General features: G+C 58.3%; 1 protein-coding gene across 1 annotated transcript; it reads right to left on the reverse strand.

Moving 5' to 3' along the window:
* Positions 1–1,637: 1,637 nt before the first annotated feature.
* On the reverse strand, positions 1,638–22,669 carry LOC144721482 (stanniocalcin-like). The gene is made up of 5 exons (XM_078599121.1): positions 22,338–22,669; positions 12,603–12,745; positions 10,275–10,486; positions 8,196–8,367; positions 1,638–2,772 (listed from the first exon to the last, which is right to left on the reverse strand). The coding sequence occupies exons 1-5, from the start codon at positions 22,495–22,497 to the stop codon at positions 2,680–2,682; spliced, it is 780 nt and encodes a 259-aa protein (XP_078455247.1). The 5' UTR covers positions 22,498–22,669; the 3' UTR covers positions 1,638–2,679.
* Positions 22,670–25,618: the final 2,949 nt, after the last annotated feature.

A 25,618-nucleotide genomic window follows, 5' to 3' on the forward strand; every position in this document is an offset into this window, starting at 1 on the left:
AGTCCAGCACGGCTCCGTCATCGTTTCCACAGGAATGCGTTTCCATTGGAGAGCGCGGAAGTCGCTCGCTCACACGAGGGTCAGTGGAGGGGGTCAGTGGAGGGGGTCAGTGGAGGGGGTCAGTGGAGAGGGTCAGTGGAGGGGGTCAGTGGAGATGGTCAGTGGAGGGGGTCAGTGGAGGGGTCAGTGGAGGGGGTCAGTGGAGATGGTCAGTGGAGGGGGTCAGTGGAAGGGGTCAGTGGAGGGGTCAGTGGAGGGGGTCAGTGGAGAGGGTCAGTGGAGAGGGTCAGTGGAGGGGGTCAGTGGAGGGGGTCAGTGCAGAGGGTCAGTGGAGAGGGTCAGTGGAGGGGGTCAGTGGAGATGGTCAGTGGAGGGGGTCAGTGGAAGGGGTCAGTGGAGGGGTCAGTGGAGGGGGTCAGTGGAGGGGGTCAGTGGAGGGGGTCAGTGGAAGGGGTCAGTGGAGGGGGTCAGTGGAGGGGTCAGTGGAGGGGGTCAGTGGAGGGGGTCAGTGCAGAGGGTCAGTGGAGGGGTCAGTGGAAGGGGTCAGTGGAGGGGGTCAGTGGAGGGGGTCAGTGGAGGGGATTAGTGGAAGGGGTCAGTGGAGGGGGTCAGTGGAGGGGGTCAGTGGAGGGTCAGTGGAGGGGGTCAGTGGAGGGGTCAGTGGAGGGGGTCAGAGGAGGGGGTCAGTGCAGACGGTCAGTGGAGGGGTCAGTGGAGGGGGTCAGTGGAGAGGGTCAGTGAAGGGGGTCAGTGGAGGGGGTCAGTGGAGGGGGTCAGTGGAGGGGGTCAGTGGCGATGATCACTGGAGAGAGTGGCCGTAGACGTTTCACTGTCAAGACCGTGGCACCTGCGGTTGGATGGAACTGGCAGCTGAATGCGTTATGGAAGCAGTCAAAGCCTCAAGAATAGTGTTTAGTAGGTCCCTGCATTGGAATATTTGGCCAACGCCACATGAAGATTTTAATCGCCTGGGATGAAACGGATGTAGGAAGTGATACCGATTCTAACTACAATTATCAACTTACTTTGTTATTTTACCAGGTATTGGCCACTAAGCTAAATATATATATTTTTCAGAATCGATCAATGAAAGCTCAACTAAGTGGCTTATCGTGTGGAATTGTAGAGCAGCCAAATACTCTAAACGCGTGTTTCTAAACGTGGAGAACCCGGAAAAAACCACATGACCACGGGGAGAGAGACACCGCAAACTCCAAATAAAGAGCAGACGTCAGAGTCAGTATCGAACCCACGACCCCCTGTACACAGGCGAGGTAGTTGACATCTCCAAGCCACTGCGGCGCCCCATCGCACACGCGCAGCAGCAGCAAACATCGCCCCCTACTGGCAGACTGATGCCCCAGGTCACCCTTACAAGGGAGACGACTCTGGTCTCGAGAGGAGGCGGCTACAGTGGGGTTGAAGGACGTGTACATATTGATCCTGCGCGTGAGTGGGATGACTTTGCAAGGAGTTATGATATATTTGTATGTATCCGACCGTGACACTTTACAACGTTTAGAGTTAAACATCTCGCCACTGCGGCACCGCCTCACGAGTCCGCACGCATGGGTTCACGATCCCCCCACTTGCTCGTACCCACCATCTCTAAATAACACGCGGCAAACAAGCACAGGTATACTTATATATGTATTTATTTGTGATTAAATGCAATAACATAATTGTGCTATTACAGTATACAAGAATATAGATAATTATATATGTATGTATCAAAGAGAATGTTTCGGATAAGTATATTCCATGTGGCTTGAGTGTATCCGTCGTATTAAAGTCGATCGCGGCGGCTCCTTGCCAGGCCGACTCGGTCACGGATAAAGCAGCGAGCTCCGGGTGGCAGCCGCCACGCGGGCGGGCGAGGCTGGACGAGTCGCCGCGCTCCGTAGCAGCCGGTGGAGAGTCATAAGCGCGACCCGCCAGTGCGAATCGGGACAAATCGAACACACGCACACACAGAGCACACGCACACACAGAGCACACACAGAGCACACGTGTACGAGGCGCCCGCCGAGTTACTGAGTCTGTGAGCCAGAGCAGCAATCGGTGCGCGCACGGGGTGAGGTTTAAACGTTCCAAATGGCGAGCCAGGGGTATCCCTGACTCCTGCTGATCACATTCTTCCCCGTGCTCCCTCCCTTACCACGCGTGTGGGCACGTCACGCACGCCCAGTAGCCGTACCACCCCTTGAGCCCTAAAGCCCATCGTGATGTGGCTGCTGCAGTGGTTTGTTTTTATCAGAGCGGCGGTGTTTCTCGCTGCAGCGCGGGGGAGGAAATGTGATGTTGTGCACGGTCATTCGCTGGGTTCACAAAGCGCGCCGGACGGATGGCCCTCGGGCGTTCGTGTGCACGCACAAGCAATCGGTTAGGGTCGTTCACGTCTTCGGTGGCCGAGTGGGCTAGCAGGTCAGAGCACTGAGCGAGATCCTGAACTCGAATCCAAGTAGTCAGTCGCCCGTGCTTAAACTGGGTGCATAAGAGGTTTGATGGTCTCAGCTCTGCGGCCAATGACTGCACGTAAAATAATCCCATCACATTACAAATTGGTTCTGCCGATACATTTGTCTGCATTCTAGCTCATGTAATTGAAGACGTTGGGTTTAATGTGATGCGACCAACATTAACCTCAGTGGCAAGCCGGGTGGGAAAGTGGACCGCAGGTCACCTCGAGGGACTCAGAGGGAGCTCCGTGGGGTCCGCTTCCGTGCGCCGTCCTCTACCACGTGGGGGTGCCCTGCTTCGCGTCACGTGGCACTGACGGCACCACAATTGAGATCAAGTTGGGGACAAATAAGAAACAACAGAATGTGCCATTATTTGTCTTGCTCTTGACATGGACATTTCTTATTCATTTGAGTAGAATTTTTTTTATCGATTTCCAAACTTTTATTTTTACTCTAATAAACACTAATAAACACGAATTCCAATAACCTCCCCCCACAAAAAAACTGATTGTGAACCCAGTGAATGTTGCCCTCCTCTGGCAAAACGGGCCACCAGCGAATACTGCGACGTAACGTGGCCGTGTAGCAGCAACGACAGCGACGAGAGCCGTGGCAGTAGCACGAGAAGCGCAATAAATAACATAAATATATGCGGCGGCTGTGTCTGGAGCGCGTGGCTCGCAGATTTCGTACAAAACGCGAGGGAGCCGCGCGCGGGGCACGGCGCCCGGCTGGCTCGGGACCGTCCATCGCGCGCGCTCCCCACCGCGTCGCGACCGCTCCTGGGCGCCGTCTACGCGTCAACTCGGACGCCGAGAGCGCGTCGGCGATACCTGAGTTTGTGTGGCGGAGGCGCTGGGACCACCACGGAACGTGGACACGCGAACAATCGTGAATTCAATGGCCCCGGAGTTTCACGGTTGAACCCCCCCAAGCCCCTAAGGCAACCCCCCCCCCCCCCTCCAGGATGAACGGGGAGGTCTTCTTCCGCTCTGGTTACGCCACCCACCGTGCTGGTTGGGCGGATTAACTTCGGCTCCGCGCCATCCCTTCGTGGTTTTTTTTAATTGACACACAACACCTTGACCACGGCATCGAACTTCGGACTCGCTCTTGTTGTCGTTTACAAACAAACGTTGTCTTTCACGGCTGTTTTTTTAATGCTCTCAAATGTTCCCACGACGTTGGCTCTGCTACGGTATTTGATCCGGAGGGGGGTCTCCTGATGGAAGGTGTACCATGGGTGCAGCGGGGGGAGGGGGGTTGAAACCGGGCGAAACGCTGGAGATTGGATTGGGGGCATGGTCATGGTAAGGGCATTGGGCAGTTGCCGGGTTCTAGTCACGAGTAAGGTGAGTGTCTGGTGAGATCGCGTGAGTCGAGTTGGGGTCACAAGTAAAGTGAGTGTCTGGTGAGAATGCGTGAGTCGAGTTGGGGTCACAAGTAAGGTGAGTGTCTGGTGAGATCGCGTGAGTCGAGTTGGGGCCATGAGTAAGGTGAGTGTCTGGTGAGATCGCGTGAGTCGAGTTGGGGCCATGAGTAAGGTGAGTGTCTGGTGAGATCGCGTGAGTCGAGTTGGGGTCACAAGTAAGGTGAGTGTTTGGTGAGATCGCGTGAGTCGAGTTGGGGTCACGAGTAAGGTGAGTGTCTGGTGAGATCGCGTGAGTCGAGTTGGGGCCATGAGTAAGGTGAGTGTCTGGTGAGATCGCGTGAGTCGAGTTGGGGTCACAAGTAAGGTGAGTGTCTGGTGAGATCGTGTGAGTCGAGTTGGGGTCACGAGTAAGGTGAGTGTCTGGTGAGATCGCGTGAGTCGAGTTGGGGCCATGAGAAAGGTGAGTGTCTGGTGAGATCGCGTGAGTCGAGTTGGGGTCACAAGTAAGGTGAGTGTTTGGTGAGATCGCGTGAGTCGAGTTGGGGCCATGAGTAAGGTGAGTGTCTGGTGAGATCGCGTGAGTCGAGTTGGGGTCACAAGTAAGGTGAGTGTTTGGTGAGATCGTGTGAGTCGAGTTGGGGTCACGAGTAAGGTGAGTGTTTGGTGTGATCGTGTGAGTCGAGTTGGGGTCACAAGTAAGGTGAGTGTCTGGTGAGATCGCGTGAGTCGAGTTGGGGTCACGAGTAAGGTGAGTGTCTGGTGAGATCGCGTGAGTCGAGTTGGGGTCACGAGTAAGGTGAGTGTTTGGTGAAATCGCGTGAGTAGAGTTGGGGTCACAAGTAAGGTGAGTGTCTGGTGAGATCGCGTGAGTCGAGTTGGGGTCACGAGTAAGGTGAGTGTCTGGTGAAATCGCGTGAGTCGAGTTGGGGTCACGAGTAAGGTGAGTGTTTGGTGAGATCGTGTGAGTCGCGTTGGGGTCACGATTAAGGTGAGTGTCTGGTGAGATCGCGTGAGTCGAGTTGGGGTCACGAGTAAGGTGAGTGTTTGGTGAGATCGTGTGAGTCGAGGTGGAGCCATGAATAAGGGGAGTTTCTGGTGAGATCGTGTGAGTCGAGTTGGGGTCACGAGTAAGATGAGTGTTTGGTGAGATCGCGTGAGTCGAGTTGGGATCACGAGTAAGGTGAGCGTTTGGTGAGATCGCGTGAGTCGAGTTGGGGTCACGAGTAAGGTGAATGTTTGGTGAGATCGCGTGAGTCGAGTTGGGGTCACGAGTAAGGTGAGTGTTTGGTGAGATCGCGTGAGTCGAGTTGGGATCACGAGTAAGGTGAGTGTCTGGTGAGATCGCGTGAGTCGAGTTGGGGTCACGAGTAAGGTGAGTGTCTGGTGAGATCGCGTGAGTCGAGTTGGGGTCACGAGTAAGGTGAGTGTTTGGTGAGATCGTGTGAGTCGAGGTGGGGTCACAAATAAGGTGAGTGTCTGGTGAGATCGCGTGAGTCGAGGTGGAGCCATGAATAAGGGGAGTTTCTGGTGAGATCGTGTGTGTAGAGGTGGGGTCACGAGTAAGGTGAGTGTCTGGTGAGATCGTGTGAGTCGAGGTGGAGCCATGAATAAGGGGAGTTTCTGGTGAGATCGCGTGAGTTGAGGTGGAGCCATGAATAAGGAGAGTTTCTGGTGAGGTCGTGTGAGTCGAGGTGGGGTCACGAGCAAGGCGTTGGGGGTCCGGGCTGCGAGCAGGGGGAGGGGCTGTGTGGGGTGGACGCCCGCCCGCCTGTGTCGTCTCTGCACAGTTCTCCGTGGCTGTGTTCCTCTCGCGCGACTCTAGAGTCGTTAGGCTTCCAGTGAACTCGGCTGACCTGTCCAAGCTAAATGAATCTGATTCATACCCACCAGTTCGGTTGTTGTTGTTGTTGTGCATGTTGTTGACCGTAACACAATCCCCGCTCGTGCCGTTCCGCTCGGATCTCACCCCACTCAGTCGCTCCCCGTCGACTCATCCTCTCTCTCTCTCTTTGTGTTCCGCACTAGCGAGGCGGCGGGGGGGGTCATGTCTCTCACTGCTCCCCCCTCTCGGCTGCCCTGAGTGCTGTGCACGGTGGTTTCCCATCCGAGCAGCATGCAGGCTCAGCCCTGCTTAGCTTCCGGGGTGTGATGAGAACGGGCGCGTGTCGGGGGGGGTCAATTGTCCATTGTCCCCCCCTCCCACCCCCCACCGCCTTCAGTGGGGCCACATCCACGAGTTGGGACGACTGCGAGCGCCTCCCCCTGGCCGCGGAGCCAGAGGACGCGCAGAAGCGATGACGGCGGAGAGGCTCTGGGCGGCGCTGTTGTACAGAAGCGCGCGGTCGGTGCGCGCCTGCCTCTGATTGAAATAAACTCACGCGCAAGAGATATCCGCCTGGAGAGGCTTCCTCGTGTAAAAGGCGAACACGATTGTTGTGAGCGAGCAGCTGTTGAGGTTGGCACGACGCACGAGGAGCGGACGCCTAGGTCGACTCAGCCACAGGGCATTCACCCTGTGGCTGAGTCGACCGAGGTAGGGGGTGGCCCACGACGACTTTGGGTCGATACCATTGGCGACTGACCCACTCGAGGTGGTTCGGCGTGCGAGTGAACCCCCCTCTCTGCTGCTGGCGCCATCACTTGATCGGGTCATGATTGCGTACGTGCGTGTGCGTGTGTGTGGATACTGTTGGTGGTGATGATGATGAGGGTGGTGTGCGGTGGTATGTGGCCCGAAACGCGTGGTTGAGGTTGAACGTCTCTTTTCGTCCGCATTTGAACGTAAAGTCTGCACGAGATTCAATTCCCAACAACGAAAACAAACCGCTAGCGAGGTCCACACGTTTCAAAGTGTGAATGAGGCTCGGGGAAGTGAGCTCCACACACAACAACAACAACGACAAACAAACACAGGCAACACACCGCTCCTTGGTGTCGAACTTTGACCACGCCGAGAACCCCCCGGAGGGAGACGGCGCCTACGCCGCGCGTGTGGCTCCGTGCGTAGCGCGCGCCTGCGGGAACGCCGAGTTTGGAAGGGGGAAATATCTCCGCGGATTTTAGATGTTTTCTTTTGGTTCGGCCGCGTTTTTCCATCAAATATCGGCGGCTGAAACAAAAGAAAATTCTCAGTTTTCCGCCCCCCATCCCCCCACACGCGAGGAGGAGGGGGGGGGCTCCCGTTGTCGCTCCCGTCGCGCCGAGGTAGAGTTGGTGTCGAGGTCGCGCGAAGTGGCGACCTCGATAAACAGTGGGTCAATGATTCCGTGTCCCAGTGTCACGGTGCGTCTCCGCATCGCGGTACACGTTACTTCCTCTGTTTCTTCCCCTACTTCCATAGAGATAGAGAGATAGCAGCTTTTTGTAAATCTACAGTCTACGATCCTCTATAGCAGCATCACGTAAGTGTGGCGTACGCTCTTACATTGCGTACGATTTCAAAATCCCAAACATCTGCATCGCCAAAGCTGGTGATGTATTTGCGTATATATACTATATATATAGTGTGCGTACGTGTTGTTATCGTAAGTTATCGTCCCCAATGATCGTATTCGAGTCAAGTTACGTTTCATTGGCTACTTACTACCGATGGGATATGATTATCGGGAACATTTGTCACCTCACCTCTGACCGATGGGCTAAGATAATTTTCTCGTAATTTTTTTGCGTTCAGATTAGGGTTAAGTATTGGGTTTTCATTTTAATCGGTGCTCTCAACATCTCTTGGGGACCCATCACTCGCCAAACCCAACTCTTGGCTCGAGGTGACCGCGCGTGGTTCACTGATCGGGCCCCGCTGTGAGAAGCTGTGTTCCCGTCGCCATGAGATTGAGCGGTGGGGGGGGGGGGGCGGTGTGGCGCATGCACGATCTGGAGGATTGCGCATGCATGTTCACACGCCGATGAATCCGTCTCCTCGGTCGGGTTGGTTTGGCACATCCCAGGGCTTCCAAAATCCTCCCTCCCCCTGCCACCCGATCCTCACTGCCCACAGCACAGTGCGTGCATGTCGCCACGTTGACCAATCACCAGGCGCGTGTAGCGTGCACATGCGCCGGTATTCGGTACGCACGGAAAACCACACCGCGGTGGGTCGCGAGGACTTTGTTTAGAATTTGGGAAACCCTGGCATAGATCCTGGTCGAATGGACCGAGAAACGTGGGGTGGGGGGGCGTGGGAGGTGATGGGCGGGGTGGGGGGGACTTCTCTACTGGGAGCTTTTGCCAGATTTTGGGTGATGGGCGCCTGACGCTCCTCTGCGTCCTCCGTCTTTACCCCCCTCCTTACCCCCCTCCCTTCCACCATCCCTGCTTCCCTCTTTCCCCCCCTCCTTGGCCCCCTCCCTGCCCCCCTCGCTCGCCTCTCCCGGAGCGGGCTTGCCCGGGTGTTGTCGTCGCGGGGCGCTGCCCCCCAGCATCTGCGCCAGGGCGGAGGCGTGCGCCTTGCCGAGACGCGCCGAGAGGGCGCGGCGCACGGCGGCCGAGGTGGCGTTGTCGCACGAGAAGAGCGCCCGCAGCAGCTCCAGGTAGGGGCTGCGAGGGGCGGGGGGGGAAGAGGGCCGAGCGTCACACCGTGCCCCCCACCACTCACACCGTGCCCCCCACCACTCACAATCACATCGTGCCCCCCACCACTCGCACCGCGCCCCCCACCACTCACAATCACAACGTGCCCACCACCACTCACAATCACACCGTGCCCCCCTCCACTCACACCGTGCCCCCCTCCACTCACACCGTGCCCCCCACCACTCACAATCACATCGTGCCCCCCACCACTCGCACCGCGCCCCCCACCACTCACAATCACAACGTGCCCACCACCACTCACAATCACACCGTGCCCCCCTCCACTCACACCGTGCCCCCCTCCACTCACACCGTGCCCCCCACCACTCACAATCACATCGTGCCCCCCACCACTCGCACCGCGCCCCCCACCACTCACAATCACAACGTGCCCACCACCACTCACAATCACACCGTGCCCCCCTCCACTCACAACCACACCGTGCCCCCCTCCACTCACAACCACACCGTGCCCCCCACCACTCACAACCACACCGTGCCCCCTCCACTCACAATCACATCGTGCCCCCCACCACTCGCACCGCGCCCCCCACCACTCACAATCACAACGTGCCCACCACCACTCACAATCACACCGTGCCCCCCTCCACTCACAACCACACCGTGCCCCCCTCCACTCACAACCACACCGTGCCCCCCACCACTCACAACCACACCGTGCCCCCTCCACTCACAATCACACCGTGCCCCCCACCACTCATACCATGCCCCCCACCACTCCCACCGTGCCCCCCACCACTCACACCGTGCCCCCCACCACTCACACCGTGCCCCCCACCACTCACAATCACACCGTGCCCCCCTCCACTCACAACCACACCGTGCCCCCCTCCACTCACAACCACACCGTGCCCCCCACCACTCACAACCACACCGTGCCCCCCACCACTCCCACCGTGCCCCCCACCACTCCCACCGTGCCCCCCACCACTCACACCGTGCCCCCCACCACTCACACCGTGCCCCCCACCACTCACAATCACACCGTGCCCCCCACCACTCACAATCACACCGTGCCCCCCACCACTCACAATCACACCGTGCCCCCCACCACTCACAATCACACCGTGCCCCCCACCACTCACAATCACACCGTGCCCCCCACCACTCACAATCACACCGTGCCCCCCACCACTCACAATCACACCGTGCCCCCCACCACTCACAATCACACCCCCCGCGTCCCACTGCCTTCATGCTCTGTTAATTTACCCGCTTCACTGACCCCCTTACCAACAGAACTCTTTCGTGGCTTTTGACTTCCTCACAATCTGTGGACCGCGGCGTCGCGTTCAAACATTGCACGGATGGATTCGCTCATCTCTACACGAACATGAACACTGGTGAATCGGCCATTAACATCGCAATAAATAGAGTTCGGCAGAGCTCTGGAGGGTGATATTTGGCGCCGACTCCCTCACTGCCTGGCTACCGTCCCGGTAGTCTGTGATTCCCCTGATTCACTCTCTCTCTTTGTGTGTGTCTCTTCGAGAGAGCGATTGCACAAATTGCAATTGTATATTCACGATCCAACCACAAGTAGAAGATAAAAGACGGCCCCACTGCCCGCGACTGCGGAGCGGAGCGAGCAATGGGCAGGCGCGGGTCACCTGCTGACCGCCCGCCAGGGCAGCGCCAGAGGCATCCGCCCAGCAGCTCACAGCCAGCGGCGTCGCACAGCTACAAGGACCTGCCCATCGACGTGTCGCCTGCGTCGCTCTTCCACAAATCGTTGGCATCTCTCAGCAACGCGCCGACACGGAGGAAGAGAAGAAGACGTGCAGCGTGTTTCCCCCCCCCCCCAATCTCTACCCCCCCCCCCCCAGCTCCTCTCCCCAGGGTTCACTTACCCCTTGGGGAGCGCGGTGGGGGGCGGCACGGACAGGGCCATGGCCTCGGCGTTGGGCCTCGCGGCGGCGCACAGCTCGTGTCGGTGGTAACACTCCCGCTGCAGCTGCAGGGACAGCTCGCTGAGCGCCGAGCACTTGCGCTGGTTGCAGTTGAAGCGGCCGCGCAGCCCTTGAGCCATGCACTTCAGAGCCTCCTTGATGAAAGACTTCCCCTGCGTGGCGGAGGGGTGGGGCGTGGTGGGGTGGCGAGGGGTTGAGACAAGCACTCGGGCAACCGTTCGTTTCATTGTTCAAAATTTCAATCGGTATCCGAATGTCTATTCATACCGCAGGAGAAATCCGATGAGCTATGAAGGTCTATTTCACAGACGTCCAGTAGCGGCGGGTCAGAAAGCCACAACAACAAACAATACAACAAACGGTTGGAAGGTATAAAACAAATCACTAAAAATAAAAACGTTACTAAAATAAAGTACATAAGTCCAATTTGCAAAAGTCTATCAATTCCTGCCGGTTTTCAACAATAAATGCCAGCTTGGACAAGGCAGCAAAACAACAACATCAACAACAACAGTTCCAGACCACAGCAAGACAACAACACACAATCAGTCCCTCAATAACATTACACGTAGTGGCATACATACACGTACAGCGATACATGTATGTGTGTTGAACTTCTTTCGCACCGTACGTAGCCAACCGTGCTAACCGGCGGTGTGTAAAAGGCGACGTTTTTGGTGCATGGCGCTTCTTCGTCAAGCGATATTATCAGTCGATCAACGAACGAATTCCTCCCTAAGCAGCTGCCACCAAGCACCGGACGGAACACGATCCATTTGAGTGAATGAGTTGAAATTGCTACCCCCGCCCCTCCACGCCCATTGCCGATCCGGGAATCACGAATGGCACGAGCGAAGCAGTGAATGAGGCGAGGCACGTTAGATCACACCCCCACCCGCGCCTGTCCCCGACACGGCCTGTGGGGTGGCGATGGATGTGCTGAGAGTTGTGGCGACTGCTGCTGCTGCTGCCAACTGGCGCTATGAGAGCGGCTGGGTTCGGGTTTCACTCGGGAAATAGTTTGCGAGATACAAAAAAAACTCTAAACATCCCAACACACACGCTCACACACACACCTCTCTGGGCATCTCGGCAGCGATTACGGCTCTACCACTGCAGAATGATCGCCTCCATGATCGTCGTATTGGTCCATGGGGGTCTTATTGATCCATGAGCGTTTTATTGATTCATCATCGTTTCGTCGATGTGACCTGAGTCGCGCTGGTAAAGGAGTCGCGCGATCCCGACTGCTGCGTCACGGTCCGGATTAGAGAGCCGCGCATGCGGGAGGCAGGAGGACATTTCTGCAGCTAGGAGGGCTGTGAGTGTTATATGCTGGCTGTGGTATGTGTTGGCTGTCTATACTATGTGTTGGCTGTGTGTTTTATGCTGATTCTGCTATGTGTTGACTGTGTGTGTGTATATTGTATGCTGGCTGTGATATGTGTTGGCTGTCTATACTACGCATTGGCTGGCTGCTCTCTGCTTTGGCTGCCTATACTATGTGTTGACTGGGTGCGTTTCACGTTAGCCGGGGGAGCTATTTGGCTCTGTGCTCTGTGTTGACCGTGCGTGCGGTCATAGGTGGGAGGAACGGGGGAGGCTGGGGGTGAGCGTGGGGGGTGCGGGAAGGTCTGTTTCCGTGTTTTCCAAATCAGCGAAACATTTCAGCAACCCACACCAGAGCGCAACACGCTTCGTGCATAGAAGAGCCGACGACACGCGGTGTCGCGGGGTGCCTGCGTGGCCTGGAGCGGGCCGGAGTGGCGTCATTTTCCGCACGGGGGTCTTCAACATAAAGGGATCAGCCGCGCCGTCCACATGGGGTCAAGAGCAGCAGGGACTCCGCGCGCTCTAATTGCGTGGCTCCGAGGGCACCCGGGTTCGATCGCTCGGCAGCCGGCGTCGCGTGAACTTCTCTACGGATCGAAACAACGACGCTCGCCAAGGTTGACCGCTGAAGGGGGGGGGGGCTTGCGTGGGCAGCCACTGGGAACGCCGTGGGATATTATCGGTGGCCGCCAGAGCTGCTGCGATCAGAGGCGCAGTGAGTCGATGGGTGGACGATCGCGGAGGAGTGGCCGGGCGACTCGATGGGCGCACAGTCGATGGGTGACTGTGTGACTCGGTGGGTCCCTGTGAAGGGACGCGCTTCGTCCCCGTGCCTGCGGAGACTACCTAATGCTCGGGAGTGGCGGGGGCTGCGGATGAGGTTGGGGAGAGAGGGAGGTCGCGGGGGGAGGGTGAGGTGTGTGGGGGGGGTAGTACCTGCACGTCGTACATGTCCGCGTGTCGCACCAGCTCGGCGCAGAGCGCCTGCAGGCCGGGGCCGTCGCACGTGGTGTTCTCCAGGCACGCGAACGCGCCGCACCCCGCGTCCGCAGCCGCCACCAGACACTGGCCAACCTCCACTGCCGGGGGTCACGGGGTCACGACGGCGCGTGGACATGGCACAGCGAGAGGCAACATTAGCTGTGGCGTGTGGGGAGGTGGGGGTTGGTGTAACGGGAGGGGAGTGTTGTGATCCGACGCCTTTGGAGGCGAAGGTTGGTGGTTTGCGTCGACGTTTGTGAATGCGCAGAGCTGTTTGGGGCTGCGAAGTGGCCAGTAAATGAGAGTGAGGTACAGCAAGTGGGCTCGGGAACCGGCCTTGCGGAAACTTCTACGAAGTCCCAACCCAGCGTATGCCTGCGGTTTCTCTCCGGGTACGCCGTGCCCCTCTCAAATTCCTCAAAAGAAGCCTCAAGACCCAGCGAGGCTTTTTATAGATGAATGCGCGTTACATGACGATTACTCGTCCTAGGCAGAGGGAGCGTGCGGATGGGGGATTGGTGGATCTCCATCCCCCAGCCCCCTCCCCCCCCCGCCGGTGTTGTAGTGGTTCAAATCTCACAGGGTAGGAGTCGTCTGTCAGTGCGGTCTGTAAGTGGCGCGTCGCGTGATGTAACTGATGATGATTATGTATCCAGTCGTCCTGTAGTGGCTTGCGAGCTGTGATTATGTAATCGGTGGTGTCTGGTCCTGGCCACTGTCGGCTGCACGAGCCCCGAGTCTCGTGACTCGGGGCTCAGGGCGCTGAGCGGCGCCACACTGTCCGTGGTGACCTCCCACGCAGCGTTCACACACAGCGCTCACACACAGCATTCACACACACACAGCACTCACACACACGCAACACTCCCACGCAGCGCTCACACACAGCACTCACACACACACAGCACTCACACACAGCACTCACACACGCAGCACTCACACACAGCACTCACACACACACAGCACTCACACACACACAGCACTCACACACAGCACTCACACACGCAGCGCTCACACACAGCACTCACACACACACAGCACTCACACACACGCAACACTCACACACAGCGCTCACACACAGCACTCACACACACACAGCACTCACACACAGCACTCACACACACACAGCACTCACACACAGCACTCACACACACACGCAACACTCCCACGCAGCGCTCACACACATCGCTCACACACAGTGCTCACACACACGCAACACTCACACGCAGCGCTCACACACAGCACTCACACACACACAGCACTCACACACGCAACACTCACACACAGCACTCACACACAGCACTCACACACACGCAACACTCACACACAGCACTCACACACAGCACTCACACACAGCACTCACACACGCAGCACTCACACACACACAGCACTCACACACAGCACTCACACACGCAGCACTCACACACACGCAACACTCACACGCAGCGCTCACACACGCAGCACTCACACACACACAGCACTCACACACAGCACTCACACACGCAACACTCACACACACACAGCACTCACACACAGCACTCACACACGCAGCACTCACACACACACAGCACTCACACACAGCACTCACACACGCAACACTCACACACAGCACTCACACACAGCACTCACACACAGCACTCACACACGCAGCACTCACACACACGCAACACTCACACGCAGCGCTCACACACGCAGCACTCACACACACACAGCACTCACACACACACAGCACTCACACACACGCAACACTCACACACAGCACTCACACACAGCACTCACACACAGCACTCACACACGCAGCACTCACACACACGCAACACTCACACGCAGCGCTCACACACAGCACTCACACACACACAGCACTCACACACGCAACACTCACACACAGCGCTCACACACAGCACTCACACACACAGCACTCACACACGCAACACTCACACACAGCACTCACACACAGCACTCACACACGCAGCACTCACACACACGCAACACTCACACGCAGCGCTCACACACGCAGCACTCACACACACGCAACGCTCACACACACGCAGCGTCCACACACACGCAGCGTTCACTCACAGCACTCACACACAGCACACACACAGCGCTCACTCACAGCACTCACACACAGCACTCACACACACACACAGCGCTCACTCACAGCACTCGCCCACACACAACGCTCGCACTCGTCTCTCACACGGGCTTCACGCGGCACTCGCAATGAACACGTGCGTGGATGCACGCGGCATCCACGCGGCCTTGCTGAGCGCTCGCCGCTCGCGCAGCCACCTCAGACGCAGCGCGCTGCAAACAGAGACCGCGCCAACACCACGCCACACTCCCTGTCGTGCTCAAGGACGATCGCCCTCAAACCCTCACACCGGCGACGCGAGCTCGAGCCCAACTCGCTTCGTCGCGACATCGGTAGCGTGGCATCCCATCGCCACGCATCGATATCTCGTGGCATCACGTGACGTCCCACCGCATCCCCGTGGGGCGCGCGGGTGGTGGCGGTGGCACGGCCGCGTGGAACCTCGCCGCCTCCTGCGCGCCGCTCGTCTCTCGCGTGCCTCTGTTTGGGTTTCTTTCTTCTGTGGCCCCCAGAAGCAGCCCCCCCCCCACCGTTCCACTCACCGCCCCCACCACCCCCCCCCCTTATCACCACCCCGCGTCTTCGCTGAAAAGCTTCGCGCAGATAATTGGGGCTCCTCGCCATGGCAACGTCCAAACGTTTTGATTTTTTTGACAGGAAAGAAAAGGGCGAGGGTGCTGCGGGCTGCAGGAGTCCCACGCTCTCTTTGTTTTGAATCGCGTTTTGCGTTGAGAACGGCCCCGTGAACTCTAATTGAACGATAAGACGAGCCCCCCCCCACCTCCTCCTGCACCCACCCATCCCGGGACTGCAGCTCTGCAAAGTTCAGATAAACGCGAAAGGTGAATCGGAGGGCGCGCGATGTTGAGAACACGTTGGCCTTCCTGCCTAGCTAATTGACCTCTGTCGTGCAGCCGTTTCTGAGATGGAGGTTATTTTTCCCTCCGCGTTTGCTTCTCGTTCCCCCCACCCCACCCCTGTCCTTCGTTTTGCGCGAGCGCGCTGCTGTTTGTTATGGGGGTGTAGTTTGGGGGGGGGGGGGCGTGACAACCGCAGGAAACAAAACTCATCGGCAGCCCCCCCCCGACCCACCCAAAGCCCGCTACCGCGTGTCGTGAGAGAACATTGTTTATGGAATAAGGAGGGAATTTGGGGGGGGGGGTTCTTTAAAAAAACACAGAATTGGTTTTGGAAACCTCTTCCTGTGTTTCCCAAAAGCGACCGCGTATCCACGGCGAAAGGACAATGCAAGTGAGCCCCTCGCTGCGAGTTGGGTGCTCCAGGTTGTAACTCGAACGTGCCCAGCCCCCGCAATGTTCTTGCAGTGGGGGGGGGGAGCACCAGCCGCACCGAGGGATCTGGGAGGCCGGAGGCAACATTCCACGTGGGCTCCGTGGTGGGATCCTCTTTTTGTTGTGTGATGCCGAGGACAAATGACCTCTTTCGCTCGCTTCCTACCTCTTCCTCTGGACGATCCTAGAAATAACCGCCGAATTTCTCAATTACCGCTGGTGATTAGACCTAATTGATTAAACCAAGTCGAATCAAACCGGGTTTGTGAAATCAAAGTCCACGAGACTGTCTAGACAAGGGGAGCTTCAACCAGAGCTTATTAAAGTGGTGTTTATTAGACCGATCCACGACTAAATCGCCCAGAAAATTGCTGGCGATTTATATCCCGTGGCCCGGGCAGGTGCGGAGAGGCCTTCATCCAGCATTGGAGTGACAACGGGCGATATGCGTGCGCGGTGAGTCCGGAGCCAATGGCACGAGGGTTGATGAGACACGGCTTCACGAGTCCAGGATTCACGACACGAGGATTGAATAGGTCAAGGGGTGAAGGTGAAGGGGAACATGCCTGCAATTGCTCGCTCATGTCACTGATGAATGGAGGGCCTCCACTGGCTAAGGGAGAGCTCCACATGGTATTTGGTCTACTCTTCCATACTGGGGAGGCGTCTTGGCAGAGGAACGTTTGAATAGACCAGGTTTACATTAAAAGCGAGATGCTCAATTCCGTATGTTGTCTCTGTGCTTATACCATGGGCACCGCGGTCTCCTGTGGGTTGTGTTTGTCGGCGGCATTGGTTTTATGCAAAAAAACTGTGAACCGGTTTCAACATTAAGCCGAGTCAGGCTTGCTTCAACCATCTGGCTGGTGGACAGATGGTTGGATACGAACTCTAGTTAGACGCAAACCCATGTAACACTTTAACGTCTGTGAATAATGATACAACCCATCTCATCGGAAACGTGTGTGCAGGCCGGACGACCAACGATTGTCTTAATATAACGACACAATGGCCACAGTTCCAGTGCTTGTGCGCTAGTGGTCTTGCTTAGGCTGAAGACTCTTGCACCTGCAATGCGGCACACCTCTGCGTGTTGTTACAGCCATATGATACGTAACACCACGTCACAATCAGATGCCCCCCCCCCCCCGAGACGCATTTCTGGCAGGCGATTCGATTAAAATCCACCTGCTGCTCACCCTCCACCACCCCTCACTCGCGTCCCCCGGCTCGTGGTTCAGAAAGCGCTGTGCTGCGGGGAAACGCGGCCTCGTGGTGGAGGGGAGAGCGTCAGGGGGAGCGTCAAGGAGAGCGTGAGTTAGCGCGATGGGAGTAAGACGTGAGCACAGGGAGAGGGAGAAGAGAGGGGGGGGGAGGAGGAGATGCGAAGAGAAGAAGAAGAGAGCGCGGGGTGAGCAACGGGAGAGCGTGAAGGAGAGGAGGAGGAGTGTGAATGAGAGCGTGGAGAGTAAGTGGAGAGCATGGGGAGAGTTCAAGGTTGACATCAGAAACCAGGAGCGCGGCATCATCCATCCCCATGTCGAGAGGATGCATTCGTGGAGTCTCTGGGCGTGAGCTGTGCGCTGTCCGCATCATGGTCACGCTGGGGCCGCTGAACGGATCGCTCGCTGCACCGTCCTCCAATCCCTCTGGCTGGTGGACACCGATTGCGTGCGGTCGGTGAGAGACGAAACGAACCAGGCAGGCAGAGAGCATGTGTCTCTCCGTGGGTAGCTTGCAGTGCCAGAGTTTCTCTTTAAGCGCGAGGTGGGTCCGACGGTGTGGAACGCCTTGGGCGCGTCTATTGGGAGGCACCTAACGCATCTGTTATGCCCCAGCGCTTTGCCAACAGTCTGTGATATTTATAGGCGCGCATGTGGTGCTGCCAGTGTCGGCTTTAAAACTGAACTCGTCCTGATGGACTGACCTAGATATGATCAGCAGAATGCAGTCTCGGAAGACGGGTCGCGAGATGACCGCTGTAACGGATATCGACCTGAGATCTGCTGCTCCCGTAATAGGCGCCAGTTTTTGGAATTGGAGTCACCAAGTGCACGCTGCCCCACGCGGTGATGCCACCGCCGCCGCTGCTGCTGCTGCTGCCGCTGCTGCTGCTCCTGCTACTGCTGCTGCTGCTACTGCTGCTGCTACTGCTGCTGCTGTACTTGACGAGTTCGCCTCGGACACCGCCCGAGTCCGCGTGAGGCGCATGCCTTGCGAAGCCCCCCACGGGGGATCGGGAGGCGAGTGGGTGAGGCGAGAGGGTGAGGGAGGCGAGTGGGTGAGGGAGGCGAGTGGGTGAGGGAGGCGAGTGGGTGAGGGAGGCGAGTGGGTGAGGGAGGCGAGTGGGTGAGGGAGGCGAGTCGGTGAGGGAGGCGAGTGGGTGAGGGAGGCGTGTGGGTGAGGGAGGCGAGTGGGTGAGGGAGGCGAGTGGGTGAGGGAGGCGAGTGGGTGAGGGAGGCGAGTGGGTGAGGGAGGCGAGTCGGTGAGGGAGGCGAGTGGGTGAGGGAGGCGAGTCGGTGAGGGAGGCGAGTGGGTGAGGGAGGCGTGTGGGTGAGGGAGGCGAGTGGGTGAGGGAGGCGAGTGGGTGAGGGAGGCGAGTGGGTGAGGGAGGCGAGTCGGTGAGGGAGGCGAGTGGGTGAGGGAGGCGTGTGGGTGAGGAAGGCGAGTGGGTGAGGGAGGCGAGTGGGTGAGGGAGGCGAGTGGGTGAGGGAGGCGAGTGGGTGAGGGAGGCGAGTGGGTGAGGGAGGCGAGTGGGTGAGGGAGGCGAGTGGGTGAGGGAGGCGAGTGGGTGAGGGAGGCGAGTGGGTGAGGGAGGCGAGTGGGTGAGGGAGTCGAGTGGGTGAGGGAGGCGAGTGGGTGAGGGAGCCTCAACACTGCCCACAGACTCAGCACTGTCCCTGTACATGAACCTCCTTCCGCCCCATCTTAAAGCCTCTCCTGTTCTCCATCGCCCATTCCCTCCCTCTTCCCTCCCTCGCCCCTCCAATCTTTCCCGTCCCTCCCCTCCCCTTCCTTACATACCCTTTATCGCTGTCATTCATTCCTCAATCTTTGTACGCCAGTGTCAACTACTACATCATTGCATTCTGCCATCGTTGTGTGAGCTATGTTAAGCCCCTTAAATGAATGCGCTCTAGATACACATATAATTAGATTAGATTTTTTTAAAAACACGTGGGTATCACCCTGCGATTCGTTATCCGTGGAGCCACAATTGTCTGCGCGTTCCAGCAGAAGGCCACGCATCGCCAGGGCACCTGCTCCGTGGGGGGCCTTGGTGAGCACCTTGGCAGCGATGATGCGGTGGGGAGATGTTGACTACCTCGCCTGCTATACAAGAGCGCGTGGGTTCGATCCCTACCCTGACGCCTGCTGTATATTTGGAGTTTGCGGTGTCTCTTTTACCATGGTCGCGTGGATTTTTTCTCCGGGTCCTCCGGTTTACCCCCCCCCACACACACACACACATTTAGAAACACGCGTTAAGAGTATTTGGCTGCTGTAAACTTCCACGCGATGAGACACTTCGTTGAGCTATCATTTGTCACCAGGTCGCTTCTGATAAAAAAAAAATGAAGAACTACATAGCTCAGGTGGGCCTCACCTGGTAAAAATAACACATCGTTTAATCGTTTAGTAGAGTCGAGCTGAAGCCGCTTGGCCACCCCGCGCCGCGTGTCGCCTCGTCCCTCCGGAGCAGCCGCTCCACGAACCCCGCGCTCACGGTGCGGCCACGGCTCGGCTGGGTGTGTGGACGTATCGGCGACGCGCCGCGATGCGCAGTCGACCTCGATGGGGGGTGGGGTGGTTAGTCAATTTGTAGGACAACTCGGTGCCTCCTACTGCTATGGGATCGATTATTTTAGTGCGAGCAGTATCGGTATTGGCTGCAGTGGTGGAGAGGGGAAGGTGGGAGGAGGTAATGCAGTTCCTTGCTGAGACACCTCGCGCCCACACGGGGACAGACAGCTGCCCCTGGGGGTGCCCCTTCTCCCACGTGTTGAGATGATATGCGAAGCGTAGCAGCACTCTGAGACGCCCGGCGCATAGGAGGGCGGCGGTTCTATCAACCGCAATCGTCGCCACTCTCGTCGACGACGGAGATACTTTTAGATGCCGCGAGCAGCAGCAGCGGCAGCCGCCATCGCGAGCTACACGGCGTTGGGCCAGACCGTGACACGGGCCTCTGTCACGAGCTGCGCCTGCCGCGTCAGTCGCTGATTGCCCGCTGGGGGCGCTAGGCCCTCGCCATCCGTCGTGTCGCCGTGGTGAAGAGAGGGCGAGCTTAGAACGGACGTGGAGACCCGGTCGTGACCGGGTCCTCGAGTTTAAGGGCATTACACAATCGCTGGAATTGTCACGCGCCTAGTGAGCAGTTGGTGAGGAGCGGTGTCAGTGAAGGGATGTGTTAGTAAGGAGTTGATGTTAACGAGTCCGTTGGAGTGTTAGTGAAGGAGTGTTCGAGAACGAGTGTGAGAACTGGCCCCGGGTATCTTTAGAGGCGCGACCTGACCCCGTGACCCCGCACACAGCGCGTGATGCGCACGCGCATTCCGCGTCCCCCCCCCCATCCCTCCCCCTCCGCCACCACCACCACACGCGCGCGCCCCGTGATGGGCGTGCACGCGCTCCACGTAGCCCCTCATCATCATCACCACCACCATCACGAGCCATGCTCTATCCACTGCTGGATGAAAGTATCCCCATGCCATCGCTGTTCGTCATCGCAAGCCGTGTTGCTCCTTCTGACATTCCGCCACAAGTCTCGCCCATTGACCATTCACTGTCCCTTCCAGCGATGGTCAGAAGACCCACTGAGCCCACCCCGTCCCGAAAACCATCCCTCCACCAAACTAACTTCACAAAATAACCCAAATGACGCCCATTATCTTTAACCAGATAAACACGAAATTAAGGTCGTTTCTATCGCCACTCACCCCCTACCCTCACGTCGTCTACCCCCCCACCTCCCACGAGGTTCGTGACGATAAGACCCCCCCGTCCTCCACACTCCCTCGCCCAGGGCGCGTGGCGCACGTGGGATCGTTCACTTAAGAGGGCACTGGCGAAGCGGAGGGTAAACTGCAGGGGACGAAGAATGACCTCGCCTCGGGGGCATAAAACACCAACCCCCCCACCGACACCCCTCGCCTCTCACATAGCAGAGTTTCTCACTTGCACGTGGCAGGTGCCCATCTCAGTTGGTTTAACTTAAGCCCTGAGCTTCCACACGCGTGGTCCCGCTGTCCCCTGGGGTTAGGGGAGCGCGCGGGGGTGGGGGTGGGGGAGCAGTGATTTTGATTGGGACCCTGCCATACACTACAATGTTGAGAGCCACTCACCATAAACCCCATTAGGATGGACGCTACAAATTCCTTTAGGAACCACGTGCATGGGGGGGGGGTTCTGAGTGAGTGAGTGTCACGGGATGGAATATCACCCGCAGCTCTTTGTGTGAATCCATCACTCGGCTCGCTCGTGTGGTTATGACAGCTCCGCGCGGTATTTGCATGTCCCACTGGCGGTGCGGGGATTCCCACGGCTAACCTGGGCTCTGTTTACATTCCGCACATCCACACAATTGTACAGATGGGAAGGTGATGCAACACCTCCACGGTGACTTGAGCAAGCGTCTCCTGACTCCCATGTACGTTCCTAAGCCCCCGTTAATATTTTCAGCGAGTCTACAGTGAGTAGTCCGTTAGGTTGTGTTTGGCTGTGCCCAGATAATAATAATGTTCGCCCCTCCGAGTTCCCGACGACACGTGCTTTTTATACGAATACAACAACAAAAACCTCCTCTGCCAATTGCGAGGACACTCAACACACTGCCCAGCTCTGTGTAGTTCTGGGGCGAGATTGGCGACCACATGATAAAAAAATATTTTGTTAATTCTATATGTTATGTATGCATGCCAGCGAGATGAGCGCGCGTGCTTTATAACGCGCGTGCGTGGGAGTGAGCGCGGCTTCCCAGCTCGTTAACCGCCGCAGTTGCGCACTTGAAGAGTTTAAACGCAAACGGAGGTCGGCGCTGAACGCGTGAACGCGGGGCGCGCATCTCCGCCGCGGCACCTGTCGGCGTTCTCGCGATCAACCATCACCCTGGACTCGTGGCTCCGAGACTCGTGACATTGCTGTGGCCTCACGCGCGAGTGCGTCTTCCCGAGGGATGCAAGTGGTGGCTGAGTGTCGACATGAGCGGTGGTGTCTGTGAGGCTCGACGTGCGGGGATGGACGAGTGAGCGTGCGTCGCGTCGAATGGATGTGCGGTGCGAGCGGGGGGTGGGGGGGGGTTACCTGCGCCCTGCATGGAGAGACGCGTTTTGGGGAGGCTGCCCGCACCGCCGTCTTTCTCGGCCGCTCCGTCCGCCGGGTGCGCGGTGGCCGGCGAAGGCGCCGTGGCGTGCAGACAGGCGACGAGCAGCAACAAGAGGCGGGCACGGGATGCAAACCCCATGGTTTGTTTCTCCGCTCGGAAGGCGTTCCGGGACGTGAGAATCTCGCACTGCGCGCTGCAACACTCGCGGCCGCTACTCAAAAGCTCACACGCCTCGGAACGAAAAGGACTGCGGCGAGCAGGTGGGCCCCGATTTTATACTGCGGCCCCAGGGGCGGTGGGCCCCCGACCATGGCCAAGTTTGACCACTCAGAGTGAAGAGAGAGCGGGGCGATGGCCCGCCCCTCCGCGACACCCCCCCCCTCCACATCCCCATCTCGGTCCACTTCCACCACCACCCCACCACCACCACCACCACACCGCCTCCGTGTGCCCCACCCCCCACCAGCACCAAACACCCAGAGCACGCTCACCGTGACTCCTGTTGGCGCTGGCTGTCGCGCACGAGCGGCGCACTGCAGATGAGGCGCCGGGTGGCCAACGCGGCCGTGCGGCTGTGGGGTCGCAGCGGCGTCTTGGCAGAGAGAGAGCGAGCGAGCGAGCGGAGGGTCCGCGACGCCGTCGAGACTGCTACAGATAGATGCAGCCTCTTTGCGGGGAGGGGTAAGGAGAGGCGGGAGGGAGGAGGGAAGTAACGAAGTGGACAATCTCCCTGCTCCCTCCCCTCCCCTCCGTCCTACCTCCCCTCCACGGCCGACCTGACATGCGCGGCTCCGGTTTACCTTGGTGAGACGCGACACCGCGCGGGCGACCCAATGAATGAACGCGTGAAGCGAGGAGCGAGGACGTGGATTCACGCGTGCAGCAGCAGCTGATAACGATCCTGACGGTGATGATAATGAAAACCACCCATGATAATGTTTAGAAGCGTATACATCATGATGATGATGATCACAATCTTCATCACGATCGTCCTCGTCGTCATCAATATTATTAGATGTTGCTGCTGCCCGGCGTAAGACGATCTTCCTTCCGCGGGATATAAATAGCGGCGCGCGGCGCGTCCTGCTCAACGCTCTCTGCGCCAGGAACCCCCGCGGCACGAATTTGCGGGGCCACTCGAACATCGCCCAGTCCATGGGACCCGACTCCTTGCTCAGGGGGGTGAGGGGCGGAGGATAAATGTGGGAAGGCGGGGGTCCCAGTGCTCAGGCAGGACCCCGTGCCGCCTGGGATCGGTTTACTGCCAGCCTGTCCACGCGCACGCGGGGCCCCTGGGCTGGGATTGAGGAGCAGGAGGAGGAGGAGGGAGTGTGACCCTGGGGGGGGGGGGGGTGTGCACGGCGTGGCCCTCAGCACCGTAGTCCTGTGGACGCTTGACGTGACGAGTGAACACACCGCTCACAGGGTGCTCGGGTAGAGCACGCGAGTTTGGGGATAGGTTTAGGGCTAGGGTCAGTGGTACGGCTGACGATAGGGTCCAGTAGACTGGAGTGGATACTGTGAGAGGTAGGATTTGGTGGGTTAGTGTGGATATGGTGAGGGGTAGGAATAGGGTCACGTGGGTTAGTGTGGATATGGTGAGGGGTAGGAATAGGGTCACGTGGGTTAGTGTGGCTATGACGAGGGGTAGGAATAGGGTCACGTGGGTTAGTGTGGCTATGACGAGGGGTAGGAATAGGGGCAGGTGTTAGTATGAATAAAGTCATTGTGAATATCTGTTCATTGAGAACTCAACACTGCCCGCATGTGCCCTTTCTTAAAAAGTCCTGAGGCTTCCTAGTTTCTTCAAGGCACATTACCGTGAAGTTCCGTCGCCGTCTCCAAGTCAGTAAATATTTCCACCTTCTTAGTACTGACTTAGGGCCACTGCCCGAAACGTTAGCCTGTCACATAGGTGTACGCGGTGAGCTCATTGTAGAGGGGGGGAGTTTGTTTTTGTGCGTTTTGTGTTTTGATTGAGCGCGCCACATTGGCGAGATGTTAACTACCTCGCCTGGTATACAGGAGGTCGTTGATTCGATCCCGACGGTGACGCCTGTATAGTTGGAGCTTGCACGCCTCTCTACCCGTGGTCGCGTAGATTTTTCTCCGGGTCCTCCGGTTTTCCCCTCCACATTTACAAACGTGCGTTTTTGAGTCTTTGGCTGCGATACATTTCCACACAATAAGCCACTTGGTTGAGCTATCATTTTGAACTTATTTCGCACCATACCTAGCCACCCGTGCGAGGTCGCTTCTGAAACAGGTAACTAGCTCAGTTTCGTCACGTGTGTGCGCAGTGATGCAGTGCTCATGCTGAAGGCGGGGGTTTGTTATGTGTGCTGGTGCGTTACTGCCTTGTTTGTGTTCTGATTGTGACTCAAACATTGATTGATCGATCTCACGCGGTGATAATGATAACGACTCCCAGTTAACCCCCCCCCCCCGCTCAACCTCAATGGGCGGCCTCACCTTCCCGCATGCTGCCTCCATCGTCGAAATATTCACTTTCCGCTCTATCGAGCCCCCATCAAAACGCCACGACTGCCTCTCGTCACGCGAGTCGTCGGCCTGGTGAAGCCGAATTGAACTCGCCACCTTTCTCCCCCGCGCGCGTCCGACGCCTCCTAGTCCCCTCCCGCCGCTGAAGCCCCAAAACAAACTAAAATACCCAGAAAAACAAAAACAAAACCCCCTGGGCGCCCCTTGCCCTCGCGCTCCCCACTCGGCGAACACAGCCCCCGCCAGCCTCGGTGTGAGCGGCGCCCTTGAGACGCGAGCGACCCGCGACGCGGCAGCGAATCGTTCCTCTCGCGCCACGGAGGTCACCGCGCCGCGGTCCCCAGCACGCGATCGTCAGGCTCCCCCCCCGCCCGCCCGCCCCGCCCTCCGTCCCCTCAGTGACAACTCGCGGCGCCGCCCTCGACGCAACGGTTGCATCAGAATCCGTGGCCCCCCGGGCGGCGTCGTCATCGTCGAGGGCGGGGTCCTCGGGGTGCCCCCCCCCCACTCGCTTTCGAACCGCAACGTCGCCCGCGGAGGACGTCGCCACGGCGGCGCGAACGTGCGCGGTTGCACGAGCACACCCCCTCCCTCCACCCCTCCACCCCTCCACCCCCTCCACCCCCTCCATCCCCCCCTCCACCCCCTCCACCCCTCCACTCCCCCTCCACCCCCACCCCCTACCCCCTCTCCACCCCACCACCTCCATCCCCCCTCCACCCCCACCCCCTCCATCCCCCTATCTACCCCCACCCTC

Source organism: Lampetra planeri, chromosome 12 (genome assembly GCF_965212315.1).
Source record: "Lampetra planeri chromosome 12, kcLamPlan1.2.h2, whole genome shotgun sequence".
NCBI lineage: Eukaryota > Metazoa > Chordata > Hyperoartia > Petromyzontiformes > Petromyzontidae > Lampetra > Lampetra planeri.

Coding starts and splice junctions, on each gene's coding strand:
- LOC144721482 (XM_078599121.1), bottom strand. CDS start 22,497: ATGGGGTTTGCATCCCGTGCCCGCCTCTTGTTGCTGCTCGTCGCCTGT. Junction 12,746..22,337: donor TCTCTCCATGCAGGGCGCAG/GTAACCCCCCCC, acceptor GACCCCCGGCAG/TGGAGGTTGGCCAGTGTCTG. Junction 8,368..10,274: donor CCCACCGCGCTCCCCAAGGG/GTAAGTGAACCC, acceptor CGCCCCTCGCAG/CCCCTACCTGGAGCTGCTGC.